This window comes from Bos indicus, chromosome 2, assembly GCF_029378745.1.
Source record: "Bos indicus isolate NIAB-ARS_2022 breed Sahiwal x Tharparkar chromosome 2, NIAB-ARS_B.indTharparkar_mat_pri_1.0, whole genome shotgun sequence".
In the NCBI taxonomy this organism is placed as follows: Eukaryota; Metazoa; Chordata; class Mammalia; order Artiodactyla; family Bovidae; genus Bos; species Bos indicus.
In genome coordinates, this window is record NC_091761.1 from 94,996,734 (window position 1) to 95,013,171 (window position 16,438).

A 16,438-nucleotide genomic window follows, 5' to 3' on the forward strand; every position below is an offset into this window, starting at 1 on the left:
GACCTTCCATCCTGTCCTCACGGGGGCCCTTTTCTGTTCTCAGCACACACGTCCTCAGGCCCACAGCACTCAGTACCCTGGCTCCACAGCAAGTCTGTAGTTTCTGGGGCTTGGTCCTCCCTGCCGACACTGGTTTCAATTTTGCCTCTTTGTTCCACAAAACTGTTGGGCTCTCATCAAAGTCACGAATGTCCTCGGTGTCCTACATCCATTGGGAACTTTACAGGTCTCATTTTATTTGATCCCCTGGTAGCATCCCACAGTGCAGACCAGCCTTCATTCCCAAAACAATGCCTTTTGGTCTTCCATGGCATCAGATTCCAGGGCGTGTCCCGCTCTCTGATCACCCCATTTACAGTCAGTCCTCTGTCAGCTGTTCTACTGAATCATTAAAGGCTAAGTTCCTCCAGGACTTCTCTTTCTCTCCAATCTCCATCATGCTTATGGCCTCACTTCTATTGAATTGGCCAAAAAGTTGGTTCGAGCTTAAAGTCTTACAAAAACTCGACCGAACTTTCTGGCCAACCCAATATATATAAAGTCAGCAACTCCCAGTTTGATAAATGTAGTTCAGATCCTCATGGGAGAAGGCAATGGCACCCCACTCCAGTACTGTTGCCCGGAAAATCCCATGGATGGAGGAGCCTGGTAGGCTGCAGTCCATGAGGTCGCTAAGAGTTGGACACGACTCAGCAACTTCACTTTCACTTTTCACTTTCATGCGTTGGAGAAGGAAATGGCAACCCACTCCAGTATTCTTGCCTGGAGAATCCCAGGGACAGGGGAGCCTGGTGGGCTGCTGTCTATGGGGTCGCACAGAGTCGGACATGACCGAAGCAACTTAGCAGTAGCAGCAGATCCTGATGAGCTCCAGAGAGTATGTGGTTCTCTTATCTGTTGTATCTATTTGAGATACCCCCACAGGTATTTCAGAATCAAAATGTAAGCAACTAATACAAAAATTAAAATAAAAAACAAAATTAAGCAACTAAACTTATTCCTCCTGTACCCTGGCACCACACATCCTCTCTCACCTAACACACACACACACACAAATATACACAGGCACACACACTCTCTCTTTCTCAAATAATGTTCCTCTACCATTTTTTCCCCCATATTGATAAACCCACCCAGTTACTTAACCAAAAGAAGTCAGAGTCTTCTGAGATTCCCCAGAGCCAATCCATAGTCAAGTCTTGATAATTCTACCTCCTAAATGTCTTTCAAAATTCTACAGCCTTCAGCCTTAGCTGTAATCGTCTCTTCCTTGTGTCACTCTGCTACCCTCCTGATACCAGTCTTCTGCAAATAGTCTCGCCTTGGTTCCAATCTGTTTTCCAAACTGATCACAACCTGATTGGGTCATTCTTCATCCAGAAGCCTGTGCAACTTTCATCTACCCTTCTCCACTCGCTCTCTCAGCTTCATCTCATTAGGCTTTGGCCACACAAGGTATTTTTTGCAGTTTTTCCAACACGTTGATGTATGCTTTCCTGTGTCAGCTTCTTTGATCACATCCCCAGGCAAATGCCTTCACAGCACACTGTACTTCTCATTCTGAGATTCACTACAGCTATAGCCCTTGGTATAATTTATGATCCCTGATGAACTGTAGGTTTCAAAAGGCAAGAATGGGTCTATCTTATCCACCCCCATATTTCTAACTCCTAGCACTGGCTGATGGTCGACATTCCATCAACAATGGTAGAAGGAACGGATGTTGAGCTCTCAAAAGACACTTGATGAAAGCTCTTTCTTTGAGTGAATTTATTTATTTATTTTTGTATTTGCATATTTCAGATGAGGTTTTCTGTAAGGAAAGAAAGATGAGAACACTTCCTTGTGAGTTCACAATTAGAGAAAATATCAATAAGAAAACTAAGCTTATTGAAAGTTATTTTTTAAAGTTACCTAAAGGTAATTGTAAGTATTGTGAGTTTCACAAATATACAAAAAGATATATTGAATTCCTGATCCCTGGTATCAGCAAATGTGACCTTCCTTGGATATACAGTTTTAGCAGATATAATCAAGTTAAGATGGGGTCAAATTGGATTAAGGTGGGCTCCCAAGGCAATGCTGGGAGGAAGGCAGGAGAAGAAGGGAGTGACAGAGGATGAGATGGTTGGATGGCATCACTGACTCAATGGACATGAATTTGAGCAAACTCCTAGAGATGGTGAAGGACAGAGAAGCCTGACATGCTGCAGTTCATGGGATCTCAGAGTCTGACACGACTGACGGACTGAACAACAACCAAGGCAATGACTGGTGTTCTTCCCGAGAGAGATCTGCAAACAGGTACACACAGAGGGAAGACAGACTTGTGAAGACTATGGCTGAGACTGGTATGAAGCAGCTACAAGCCAAGAATGCCAATCATCACCACCAGAAGGTAAAAGAGGCATGGAAGAATTCTTTCCTAGAGCCTTCAGAGAGAGAGTGTGGCTTTGCTGACACCTTGATTTAGGTCTCCTGGTCTCCAGGACTGTGAGAGAATAAAGTTCTGTTGTTTTAAGCCACCCATGTGTGGTACTTTGTTACGGCAGCTCTAGGAAACTAATATGGTTAGAATCCGCCTGCCAATGTAGGAGACTTGGGTTTGGTCCCTGGGTTGGGAAGACCCCCTGGAGAAGGAAATGGCAACCCACTCTGGTATTCTTGCCTGTAAGATTCCAGGGACAGAGGGGCCTGGTGGGCTATAGTCCATGGGGTCACATGCACATGACTTAGTGACTGAAGAACAACCACGATACACAAAGTTTATAAGAGAATAGGGAGTAGTGGCATTAAGATGTGATTTCTTGGACTTCCTTGGTGGCACAGTGGATAAGAAGCTGCCTGCCAATGCAGGGGACATGGGTTTGATCCCTGGTCCAGGAAGATTGCACATGCCATGGGCAACTGAGCCTGTGTATCATAACTGCTGAGCTTATGTGCCGCAACCACTGAAGCCTGCAAGCCTAGAGCCTGTGCTCCGCAACAAGAGAAGCCACTGCAGTGAGAAGCCTACAGACCACATCTAGAGAGTGGCCCACACACAGCACAAAGACCCAGCATAGCCAAAAATAAACAAGCAAAAGAAGAAAAGTTTTAAAGGTGTGATTTCTTTAGCATTCTTATCAGATACTTTATTTCAAAGGATACACTATACCTATAGTTTATTTTGTCAATAATTTACCTGAAAAGTGATGAAATATGGATTAGATTTATTTAAATAGTGATTTTGTTTTAACACATACTTTAATACTATTTTAATAGCAGCCCTATAAAATTTCATATCTAATAGATTACCTGATTGATATGGCTGAAAATTTGCCAACTCTCCAAGTGCAACAAGTTGCTCCTGTGGAAAAATTTTGCAAAAAAGTTTTGTAATCAGAGAATTAAATGACCACATTAGTAACCTAATCATTCTTTACTAGAAATGTACCTTGATTCTGGATATTTAAGTAACCAACTACTATCTTTAACATACTAGAAATTACACAATCAAGTAAGTAGCGATCTTCTGCTGATTTCTCAAAACTTTTATGGCCTTCTATTGTTCCTAGGAATAAGATGCAAATTGAAACCACAGTAAAACAGCGTATGCCTTGATCTAGGGGAATCCATTTAAGGCCATTATTAAAGTCAGTTTCCTTGTGGCTATTCTGACATTACCTGAATTAGATCATTTGCCATTCTGGTCATTGCTTGTTGACTTATTTCTGTATTTTTGAGATCTGTAAGAACCACCCAAGTTCCATTCTCAAATTTCACAGGCATAGAAAAGACAATCCCTTTAGGAATACCAAACTGGCCTGCAGGGAATAAACACAAAGCAAAGCAAGACAAAAGCACTTGGATAAATAAAGCTTCCTGGTGACACTGTAGAGAAGGACAGACATAGTTTTAAATGACATGGTTTTTAATGATAATAGTGGACCTAAACTTTCGCTGTTCCTTCTTTATCCCTTTCATCCCTGCTGGGTTCACATGGCCTGCCCCTGCCTCGAGGACTAATGCAGTCCTTCTCTCCCACCTTGTCTGGATTCCTTTTGTCTGCTTCCTTAGTTTTTCCTTGGGCCTCTAGGTAGCCCCTGAGCCCTAGACACTTGTCCAATCTGGCCTTTGCTCTTTCAACTTATGACTGCAATCACAGAGCCAAGGAGCGAGCACTGGGAAGGAGAGCTGGTGATTTTCTCACAATTCCAGTTCCCAGTTTAAATGTGCTCCAAATAAAAAGATTGATAATGTTTATTACTAACTGAGCAACCTTCAGATAAAATGCCTCCTGTTTTCATGCCTCAATCAAGTAGGAAAATTATTCACACCATTCTAGTCATCAAAAATGTTGTCACTATGGAGAACAGTGTGGAGGTTCCTTAAAAAACTAAAGTTACCATATGATCCTGTAATCCCACTCCTGGGCATGTTTGTGGAGAAAACTCTAATTTGAAAAGATATATGCATTCCAAAATTCATAGTACTATTTACAATAGCCAAGATGTAAAAGTAACCTAGACATCCATTGATAGATGACTGGATAAAGAAGATGTGTTAACATATTATAACGAAATACTACTCACCCATAAAAAAGAGTGAAATAATTCCATTTGCAGTAATATGGATGGACCTAGAGATCATCATACTAAGTACGACAAAGATAAATACCATATGATATCACTTATATGTGAAATATAAAAAAAATGGATACAAATGAACTTATTTACAAGACAGAAGTAGACCCACATACATAGAAAACAACTCATGGTTACCAAAGAGAAAGAGGGGAGGGATAAATTAGAAGGATGGGATTGATATATACACACTGTGCTATGCTGCGCTTAGTCATGTCCAACTCTTTGCGACCCCATGGACTGTAGCCCGCCAGGCTCCTCTGTCCATGGGGATTCTCCAGGCAAGAATACTGCAGTGGGTTGCCATACCCTCCTCCAGGGGATCTTCCCCATCCAGGGATCGAATCTAGGTCTCCCGCATTGCAGGTGGATTCTTTACTGTCTGAGCCACCAGGAAAGCCCAAGAATACTGCAGTGGGAGCTTATATATGTGGAACCGTCTCAGGGACACAATGATCACTTGCTTCTCACCTCACTTGCCCTCAGCATTGAGCACTTATTGATGAATTCCTATAGAGATTAAACTTTTGGCCATGTGGAATCTTAGTTCTCTGACCAGGGTTCAAACCCATGCCCCCTGCAATGGAAGCATGGAGTACTAACCACTTCCCTAATTACACCAGGGACTTCCTAATTAAACTTTTTACCAAAAAAAGGTGAGGTTTTAAATGCCTAATTCACTAAAAAGGTAACACAGTGATTTGAATTCACATGATGGGATGTTCGTGCATTTTCACTTTAGTTGAACAAGACTCTTTGAGCGTCTACCCATGAAGGAGCAACAAGAAGACCCAGCCAAGGCCCTGCCCTCAGAGCGGATGAACTCTAATGGAGAGGACATATGAGGCTAACAGCCCATCCATAAAGGCAGGCTGTGATATCTTCTCCAATAGAGGAACACATGCTATGTGAGTACAGAAGAGAGACAGACATGAATTCTGACTTGCAGGATTTGGGGAGACTTCCTTGAGCTGCACCATAGTCACTGAAACACTGGGAAGAATCATGGTTCCATTAGTTACATAAAGGATACAAGAGGTGGATCACATCGGGGAGCAAGACAATAGGTTTAATTTGGAGTATGTCAGTTTGAAGTGACAACATGACATCCAGGTGGCAATGGTTCATAGGGCAGGGCTCAGCAGTGAGACCCAGGCCTGGAGCTTTGGGAATGAATGGGCTTTGCTCAGGGAGAATGGAAAGCTGTAAGGTAAGAGATACTCTAGGTAGAGCCTACGCTCTAGGTAGAGCATCAGCTATTCTTTCTTTCCTATATTTTAAACACAGAAGTGCTCTGTATAGTTTCTAGCAGATTAAAATAGTAAGGATATAAAAATATATACACATCTTTTGCGGATGGAGAGCAAGCTTTCCACATTCCTGTGCCCTTTGTATCTTGCATCTGTGTCTTTGCTCCTGCGGCTCCTGCACCCAGGTGTTTTTCCCATACTTGTCTGTCAGGGAAACATGACTCAAACTTGCAGATGACACTTCTGAAGTGTCCCCTCCTTTATGATGCCTGTCTTGATTCTTTCTGCTGCCTACTGAAAACTGAACTTGCTTTCCCTTCTTCAGCTGGGAAACAGTGAGAAAAACTTAATGGAATGATTTCATTGACATATGTGACTCTCCTTTTCTCTGCTGTGAGTTTCCTAAAAGGCAGAAGCCAGGCTTTCTCCCTGTGTGTGTTCCCAGCACATACACACAAACTACTGCGGCATTGCTGAATGGACGAGTGAAGGAATGCACGCATGCATGCAAGATTATAGAATTGTGAAAATCCAGATAGCTCACAGAACCTGTAAAGAGGTAGACAGGTGAGGACACAAAAGTAGGAGCACAAGGCATACATTGAGGTTTTTAATCATCATAAGATACAAAAAAAAATCAGATTTACCTTCACTCAGTACCCCTAGAGACACAATCTCCCCCGGGGGTGAGCCATGGCACCAGTATTTCAGCGTAGTGGCTATACTGTGCGCAGCTAACATGCCTCCGAATTGTCTTCCTGTGGCAGTCAGTGTTTTAAGACTCACCACAAACTCTCTGTTTACCCACTCCCTGTGAGGAGAGAAGGAAACGACTTTACAATGGAGAAAGGACTAGGAATGAAAAAGAATGTTCCCTGGGTCAGTGCATCTAAATACAAGAAATCACCTCCACAAAACAGAAGTATGACTGAATCCCTCTTCAAACTTCTTCAATCCCATAAAGAGTCAAGTAATTAAACAGGGCAGAAAGGAGTCCTAAAGTTTCAAGCTAAAACCATGATAAAATAAATATGAACACAGAAGAGTGGCCAAAGGCTGCAAGAGCAATTTCATCTAAAGAATGTATTCTATGTAGAGGCTATCTTAGAGTCAGGGGTATCTTTCATTTTAAATAAAATATCATGAAATGCTGACTTCCTCATATTGGGAAGTAAGGAATTCTTAAGTTTTTATAATCTGAAGTTTAAAAACTCAGGGAATAGTCCAGCTGGACTAGAACAAGCATGAAAAGGCCGTCCCTGCTGAGCCAGCACAACAGCTCCAGGAGATGCTGGCCCTGCCAGGGAGCCATTCAGTAGAATCGCAGGAACTGTACTCCAAGAAGGTGAGCCCAAGGACACAAATTCTAGGCATGGGTGAAGGAAGGGAAGGGAAGAAAGGGGTGATGAGATGCATGTGTTACCACTGGGAAAGTACCGCAAAGTTTAGAAAAAAGTTCCAAATGCGTCCCTCCCTCTGCTTCTTCCCACACTCTTTTTGAGATGGTGGTGCTGATTGTGACAGGCACAGTTCTGAGGGCCTTGCCTGTCTTAATCCATTTCGTCTTTCCGGGAACTCTGTAAGGCCCGTACTCTGTTACTGTTTCCAGTTGGCACATGGAAAAACCAGGGCACAGAGACACTAAGTAACTTCTCTAAAGTCACACAGTTAATAAGTGACTGAATGACAATTCCAACCAAGGTGGCTTGGCTCCAGAGACAATGCTTCTTAGTGCGTCTCGATTCTGTCTCTCCTGAGACTGAGCACCCAGCTTGGCCTGGACCTGCTCACCGGAATTCCTAATTCTCGAAGCTTGTTTCAACTAGTTTTGACTTGAACACATATCTCTGTCTTTGCGTTAAGCACTTTATATAGGTTTGCTTTAGCAATAACATTAATGGAATATGTGAACCACTTTAAGGATAATCTGAAATATAAAAATTCATAATTCCAAAATCAAATAAATTGGAGGTGGGGTCTGACTGGTTGAAATTCTGTGGAATTTTCTTTGCTTCTTCAATAGAAAGCATAAATGAGGCTGAGTATGAACAATCAGGTTATTTTTGTACACAGATTTCTAAGATGATTTTTAAAAGATTATAACAATTATTATATGTTTATTCAACCTTGTTAGAATACTTCACTTAAAGAGATACCATACCTGTCAAAAAGCAGGCTTAAAACAGGGCGTGAATAGTGCGGAGGTCCCCAAATAGCGCTCTCATATCTGTAAACCTTGGCTTTTCTCAGATCAACGTAGTTATTTCCACTAATATTACCCCAAATGATCACATCTTTGATGCCTGTGAAGAAATTTTAAAAATAATATAACATAAAAAATGGCCTGCAGCCTTTGTTTGTGTGCTTGTTTTACAATTGGTCCTTTTAAAACAGACAGATTCATGCTCCCTAAAACTCTGCAAATGATGTGGATCATCTCCTTAATCGCCAGGGTTTGGCCATTCTTAATAATGGTTGTGGGTGGTGTGGGCACATGACTGTATTCAGGAGATACTGAAATGTTCCCTGAGTGAAACTGCTACTGAAAATGAAACCCCTGCTGTGATCCTAACATCACGCTCTGCTTGCCATGAAGAGGATTTTTTTTTTATCTGCTTTGATTCTGACAATGAGTCCTTGATTCTAGACTGGAATGAAAATTTGGGCAAGTCACTTGACTCCCTGCATGGCGTTCATTTCCTGCAACATGGGGGTGTTGAACTAAGAGGACCCCCGAGGAACACCTTAATCCACAGAGTTACTGAATCAGCTTGTATGTAGGAGGTACTTTTAGATGGGAGGCTCAGAAGAAAACAAATCAGCCCAAATTCCTGCAATATTCTGGGGGTGGAGGGGAGTGAGTGAGAAAATAACTACTAAAAACATAATACGTACTTCGAAGAAAAAGAAGAGGATGCAGTTAGAGAGAAATGGGGATTGGCATTTAATACGATTCTAATAATTGTGGATTTTTTACAAATGTATCCAAGGGGAAAGAAGGCATTTACTTATCAACTTATTTGCTTAAAAACTTAATTTCTTATCATTTCATACCACTTGCTAGTATGGCGATAGAATTCTTCCCATATGTATGAGCTAAGTTTGCTGTTGGCTTCAAGTAACAGAATGTCCTTCTGACTTAGTTTAACTGGAAGTTCACTTATCTCAATTAATAAGTCGAGGTAGGCAGTGACACTGGTGTTTGTTCAGCAGCTCAAAGATGTTATTGTCTTGGCCCTCCCCTCATGGCCCAAAAACAGCTCCAGCAGTTTCAGTTACCACACTCTGAGAGTTGTGTTCAAAGGCAGGCAGTAGGAAAAAGATCTTTCTTGTAAGCTTTAAGGCCCTTTATGGTTCTAAATGCCTTAAGTTACGCTAGAGAAAGTTACAGTGGACATCTGCTTTTTTTCCCCTAATATTTCTTTTTTTTTTTTCTTTAACTGCATACAAGTTTTTCTTTAAGGTACCCCTCCCCAGTTTCAGCCCATTTGGTTTGGGTAAAGCTGTTCTCATACCTCAAGTCTATCAATGGGTACGAGACCTAGATTCCAGATTTCTGATCACAGCAGTTGATCCAATCTCCTATTCTGATCACAAGAGTTGAACAGATCTCCTGATCTCCCATCAGGAGACGGGCACATGGTCCAAGATTGAAGGCAAAAGGAGAAGAGAGTGGCAGAGGATGAGATGGTTAGATAGCATCACGGATTCAATGGACATGAACTTGGGCAAACTCTGGGAGATGGTAAGGGACAGGGAAGCCTGGTGTGCTATAGTCCATGGGGTTGCAAAGACTCAGACACAACTTAGTGACTGAACAACAACACATGGTTCAAGCGCAGCCAATGACAAAATATTCTGCTAGATTTTATACAAAGAATTAAGAGAGTATTTTTTTCTCCCCATGTGGTTATTGAACGATGATGCCAGGGGCCATTTTGCCACTTTTTAGAGAAAGTCAGTCTGAGAATCAGACCAAAGCTATGGAAAGCCGAGCTGAGTGATGAGCCAAGTGAGAGCACACCCAGGCTTGACATCATCATTTGAATTCCAGCATCTGGCTATGCCTAAAATAAGAACTACCCCTGCACTGTTATGTGGGAAAATACCCTCTGTCTGACTTCTGTCTCTTTGAGTGGACTTTCTGTCACTTGTATGAAGCGAAAGGCAAAGGAGAAAAGGAAAGATATACCCATTTGAATATAGAGTTTCAGAGAATAACAAGGAGAGATAAGAAAGCCCTCCTCAGTGATCAGTGCAAAGCAATAGAGGAAAACAATAGAATGGGAAAGACTAGAGATCTCCTCAAGAACATTAGAGATACCAAGGGAATATTTCATGCAAAGATGGGCACAATAAAGGACAGAAATTGTATGGGCCTAACAGAAGCAGAAGATATTAAGAAGAGGTGGCAAGAATACAAAGACTTATACAAAAAAGATCTCATGACACAGATAATCATGATGGTGTGACCACTCACCTAGAGCCAGATATCCTGGAATGCAAAGTCAAGTAGGCCTTAGGAAGCATCACTATGAACAAAGCTAGCGGAGGTGATGGAATTCCAGTGGAGCTATTTCAAATCTTAAAAGATGATGCTGTGAAAGTGCTGCACTCAATATGCCAGCAAATTTGGAAAACACAGCAGTGACCACAGGACTGGAAAAGGTCAATTTTCATTCCAATCCTAAAGAAAGGCAATGCCAAAGAATGTTCAAACTACTGCACAATTGCACTCATTTCACACACTAGTAAAGTAATATTAAAAATTCTCCAAGTCAGGCTTCAACATTACGTGAACTGTGAACTTCCAGATGTTCAAGCTGGTTTTAGAAAAGACAGAGGAACCAGAGATCAAATTGCCAACATCTGCTGGATCATCAAAAAAGCAAGAGAGTTTCAGAAAAACATCTATTTCTGCTTTATTGACTATGCCAAAGCCTTTGACTGTGTGGATCACAACAAACTGGAAAATTCTGAAAGAGATGGGAATACCACACCACCTGACCTGCTTCTTAAGAAACCTGTATGCAGGTCAGGAAGCAACAGTTAGAACTGGACATGGAACAACAGACTGGTTCCAAATAGGAAAAGGAGTACATCAAGGCTGTATATTCTCACCCTGCTTATTTAACTTATATGCAGAGTACATCATGAGAAACGCTGGACTGGAAGAAACACAAGCTGAGGAACAGATTCTGTTCCTAGTACTGTTTGGGCTGGTAGACTTGAGAATCATAAGAGGATGAGACAGAGTCAGAAGATGAATTGTATTTAAAGGGAGCACAGGAGAAGCAGAAAAGAAAAAAAAAAAGATCTGATCTGCCTCTTGAGAAATTTGTATGCCGGTCAGGAAGCAACAGTTAGAACTGGACATGGAACAACAGACTGGTTCCAAATAGGAAAAGGAGTACCTCAAGGCTGTATATTGTCACCCTTTTTATTTAACTTATATGCAGAGTACATCATGAGAAACACTGGACTGGAAGAAACACAAGCTGGAATCAAGATTGCCAGGAGAAATATCAATAACCTCAGATACACAGATGATACCACCCTTATGGCAGAAAGTGAAGAGGAAGTAAAAAGCCTCTTGATGAAAGTGAAAGTGGAGAGTGAAAAAGTTGGCTTAAAGCTCAACATTCAGAAAACGAAGATCATGGCATCCGGTCCCACCACTTCATGGGAAATAGATGGGGAAACAGTGGAAACAGTGTCAGACTTTATTTTTTTGGGCTCCAAAATCACCACAGATGGTGACTGCAGCCATGAAATTAAAAGACGCTTACTCCTTGGAAGGAAAGTTATGACCAACCTAGACAGCATATTCAAAAGCAGAGACATGACTTTGCCAACAAAGGTTCGTCTAGTCAAGGCTATGATTTTTCCTGTGGTCATGTATGGATGTGAGAGTTGGACTGTGAAGAAGGCTGAGCACCGAAGAACTGATGCTTTTGAACTGTGGTGTTGGAGAAGACTCTTGAGAGTCCCTTGGACTGCAAGGAGATCCAACCAGTCCATTGTGAAGGAGATCAGCCCTGGGATTTCTTTGGAAGGAATGATGCTAAAGCTGAAAGTCCAGTACTTTGGCCACCTCATGTGAAGAGTTGACTCATTGGAAAAGACTCTGATGCTGGGAGGGATTGGGGGCAGGAGGAGAAGGGGATGACAGAGGATGAGATGGCTGGATGGCATCACTGACTCAATGGACGTGAGTCTGAGTGAACTCCGGGAGTTGGTGATGGACAGGGAGGCCTGGTGTGCTGTGATTCATGGGGTCGCAAAGAGTCGGACACGACTGAGTGACTGAACTGAACTGAACTGATCCTTACAAACCATTACCATGTGCCACACACTCCTCCAAGCCCTTCTAAAATGCTATCTCTTTGAGTCTTGGCATCAATTCTAGGAGGTAGGTGGTACTCACATCCTGATTTTATGGGTGAGGAAATAAAGTACAGTAAGGTTAAGTGATTGCCCTAAGTCACACAGCTGGGAAGTGGGGTGGGACCATTTTAACAGAGCCCTGAATATGTTTTAAAAAACACTGATGACCTTAGATAACTATTCTCATGGGGGAAAAAATTGAATATTAAGTTTCAAATTACTACTTGAGAAATAGGAATCTTATTATTTAAATATTTGTTTCTTAACTTTTATAATGATGTTAAAAGATCAGCTAGTCATAAAAGCTAAAGAGATCAAACCAGTCAATCCTAAAGGAAATCAACCCTGAATATTCACTGGAAGGACTGATGCTGAAGTTTCAATACTTTGGCCACCTGATGCAAAGAGGTGACTCATTGGAAAAGCCCCTGATCTTTCCCCCTGGGAAGGATTGAGGACAAGAGGAGAAGGGTGTGACAGAAGATGAGATGGTTGGATGGCATCACTGACTCAATGGACATGAGTTTGGGAAAACTCAAGGAGATAGTGATGGACAGAAAAGCCTGCATTTCATGGGGTCACAACAGAGCTGGACACAGCTGAGTGACGGAACAACAACAAAAATTAAAATGTTTGCACAGTGCTGAAATCACACAATCAGAAATTCTTGGCATCTGCTCCATACTTTGATATCCTGACTGATTTTAGAAGGGGACAGGTTCTTCCTGGAATCTGCTGCTGGGATATCTGTTAAAAACCAGACATGGAAACTTGAGCTCACTCACATGAGGGAGTAATTTTCAGTTTCCTGGCCAGTGCTGCCTTCGCTTGGCCTTCCACACCCAAGGCCACTGCGATAATATTGCGGGCAAAGGTTGGGGCATATTTCATAAGCAAAGCAGTTTTGAGATTCACAAAGGTTTTCCCTCCCACAATAATTTTGGCAAAATTGTGAGCATTTTTCTCAATCAAGGATCCGTAGAGCTGACACAGAGGAGCTCTGCTGCGAATGCAGTCTTCCAGACTGTTTATCTCCTTGTCCACGTGGTCATCCAGGATGATGATCACGTGGGCCCCGTGGAAGGCCTCTTCTGCTTGGGTGCAGATGGACACACTCTGGAGGCAGGGTGACGCCAGGTCCTCAGCCTCTTGTTTGTGGCTTATGAGTTTTTCTTCTGTGTGCTTATTGTCAAATAGGTTTATGCTGATTTCCATTTGTGGTCCAAACACTTCACCACTTGTCAAGATGGGAATTAGATGGTAGCAGGCAAGAGATGATGCACTAATAAAAATGGAAAACCAGATTATGAATGGGTAAATCTTGGGCTCCTTTTCAGGCTCTATTCTTAACAGGTATTTTTCTACATGTGGATTAATACTTGATTAGTATCTTAAATTGACATACACAGCTGCACAGATTTTTTTAAGGCCAGGAATCAAAAGTAAAACAAAAAATTTCTCACTGCTAACTTCTTGTTTTGGTTATCAGAAAACAATCCCACGGTAAGAAGTGTACTTGTTTATAAGGCTTTTCCAATTAAACAGAATAGGCAGAAAGCAAAATTTAAAAGAACTGTCATGTTACTGTAATTTCATGTTTGAAAGTGTGAAAGTATTAGTCATTCAGTTGAACACAGGCAAGGTGTCATGTATCTGTACCCACAATTCAGCCAGTATTTGAGTACTCTATAGCTCGGCTGATAATGAGAGCCCTAACGACCTCATTATCATTAGGGGACTTCAGGAATACATGTGGGCACTTTTGGTTTTCATTCTGGATTTGGAGAGAGCTGCAATGGGGTTTTCAAGAGCATCTGTACCATTTTAATCCTTTAAAAATATCTAAAGCAGATGAAATATTAAATCTGGGTGTTTGGTTCATGTATGGTTATTACATCATTTTCAGTTCTTTTAGCATTTTGAATATTTCATAATAAATAATTTTTCAGCTGAGTATGTATATTAGGATACACACATAAGCAGTAAGAAGGGCAGTGTGAGAGACAGATTAAGCAGTGAGGAAAAGGACAGGGAGAGATATCGTAAGATGGACAGCAAAAGAAACAAAGAGAGACACAGTGCAGAGAAAGAGAGAAAAAGCAATGACAAACATTGAATGTGTCCACCCAGCACTGACAGCGAGAGTGATGAAAGTGAGAAAGAGAAAAAGAAAGAAGGGGCAGGATCGAGAGGAGGGGAGGTTACAGAGAATGAGTGCATCGGGAAGACCCAAGAATGAGGACGGTGCTAGCATGTGTGGGAGAGGAAGAAGGCAGCAGTCAGGAAGATGGGGGAGAGGGGAGAAAGGAAGGGGAAGGGAAGGATGGTATGGGGACAGACAGCAAGAGACACACAGAGAGAGGGCAGGAGGGCTGGAGACAGTTACGCAAAGTAAATATCTTTGCTATAAAGCTGCTTTTAGATTCGGTATGTATGTGCATTACATGCATATTACATACACATTAAAACTATATGTAGTCTAGAACTCATGGTGGTGATTTAGTCACTGAATTATGTCTGACTCTGTGTAACCCCATGGACTGCAGCCCACCAGGCTTCTCTGTCCACGGGATTCTCTAGGCAAGAATACTGGAGTCGGTAGCCATTTCCTCCTCCAAGGGATCTTCCCGACTCAGGGATCAAACCCAGGTCTCCTGCATTGCAGGCGGATTCTTTACTGACTGAGCCACCAGGGAAGCTCTAGAACTCATATATGGGGCTACATTAGGTGATACATATGCATATACACTCTTGCCTGGAGGAGCCTGGTAAGCAGCAGTCCATGGGGCCGCGAAGAGTCGGACAGGACTGAGCGACTTCACTTTCACTTTTCACTTTCATGCATTGGAGAAGGAAATGGCAACCCACTCCAGTGTTCTTGCCTGGAGAATTCCAGGGACGGGGGAGCCTGTTGGGCTGCCGTCTATGGGGTTGCACAGAGTCGGACACGACTGAAGTGACTTAGCAGCAGCAGCATGCATATACATATACTGTGTATCTGTAATAGTGCTATACCTACATACAAATCTCAAACTTGACATTCAGATATTCTTCCATCATATAATTAATTCCACATCATTTTTCCTTTCTAACATAAAAAGCCAGTCTCACAAATCCTGGGATTTGACGGTCCCACCTGGTGATCCAGACCTGCAAGGGGTTAACAAGACCTTTCAGGGATTCCTTTTCCAGCTCTTTTTCTATATGTGTCCCCAGGTTTTCTTGAGCAACTCTCTTCATCAGCTCAGTTGTCATGCTAGAGGTGACACCATAGTAAAGCTAAATATTGGAAAAGAAAAAAATCAACACCAGGATAGCTGAAAATGGCTATAATGGAAAGTTCTTGTTTCAAGCCCAAATAGAGTAAAAAGAGAGTTGAGAGAATACCTTATAAAGAAAGACGTTTGAAAAATACAATAATAAATCAATAATGTTTTAGACAGATAAGTCAACTTAATTTTTATACCTGGGCATGTTCTAGGAACTCGTTATATCCTCCCAAAAGCAAACCCTTTCCTCCACGATCCAACAGCTCTCTCCAGATGATAGGGGACTTGTTGTGACTCCACCTATTCTTTTTGCACAAATCTTTCAGCCACTCCTATGGAATGATATTGTCCATGAGAAGTCACACATTGCATCTGTCTTAGAATTCAATTCAGGAGTTCACACAGTAAAGTTCTATTTTTTTTTTTTTACCACCTCTGTGTATACATAATAAAATTTAGATATCTTTAAACTGTAAAATACAAATATAGAAATAGTGATGAGTTGAGTAACAAATCAATCAAGTAAGAAAGAATATTCTTCAAATTCATTGACCAAATAAGGGTATTAAAAGTTGAGCAGACCTGAAGTGCAAGTGTTTAGCTTAAAATAGAAGCTAAATTTTCTGACTCAAATGGTCTTTTGTGTGAGCTGTCTCTGGTCTTAGGGCCACATAAATTTGATATTGCTTTTGAAATATGTGAGTATAGTTTATATTTTTTAGACTGAATTAATGAGCTAAAATTATCTGGGGATTTCTGATATTTACTGAGAAAAAGTTTAAATCATCATTATCTGGTTTGCACACACCAGGCCTTCCAATGACAGTACCTGCAGAGAGAAAGAGCGCAACATTGCTACGGGTATAAACTATGTGGCAATATTCTTGCCTTTGGAGGTGTGCGTAAT

At 41.7% G+C, this 16,438-nt stretch overlaps 1 protein-coding gene across 3 annotated transcripts in view; it reads right to left on the bottom strand.

The window, feature by feature from the left end:
• MDH1B (malate dehydrogenase 1B) overlaps positions 1-16,438 on the bottom strand; it is a 36,032-nt gene that overhangs the window by 10,428 nt on the left and 9,166 nt on the right. For 2 of the 3 annotated variants that reach the window (XM_070770854.1, XM_019975865.2), the window contains exons 3-9: positions 15,729-15,863; positions 15,399-15,541; positions 13,048-13,544; positions 8,037-8,178; positions 6,523-6,686; positions 3,667-3,806; positions 3,298-3,349 (exon numbers count right to left, since the gene is read on the bottom strand). In XM_070770854.1, coding sequence (XP_070626955.1) covers positions 3,298-3,349; positions 3,667-3,806; positions 6,523-6,686; positions 8,037-8,178; positions 13,048-13,544; positions 15,399-15,541; positions 15,729-15,863 — 1,273 coding nt within the window. The remainder of the gene's footprint in view (positions 1-3,297; positions 3,350-3,666; positions 3,807-6,522; positions 6,687-8,036; positions 8,179-13,047; positions 13,545-15,398; positions 15,542-15,728; positions 15,864-16,438) is intronic. The other variant, XM_070770859.1, reaches the window with a different exon arrangement.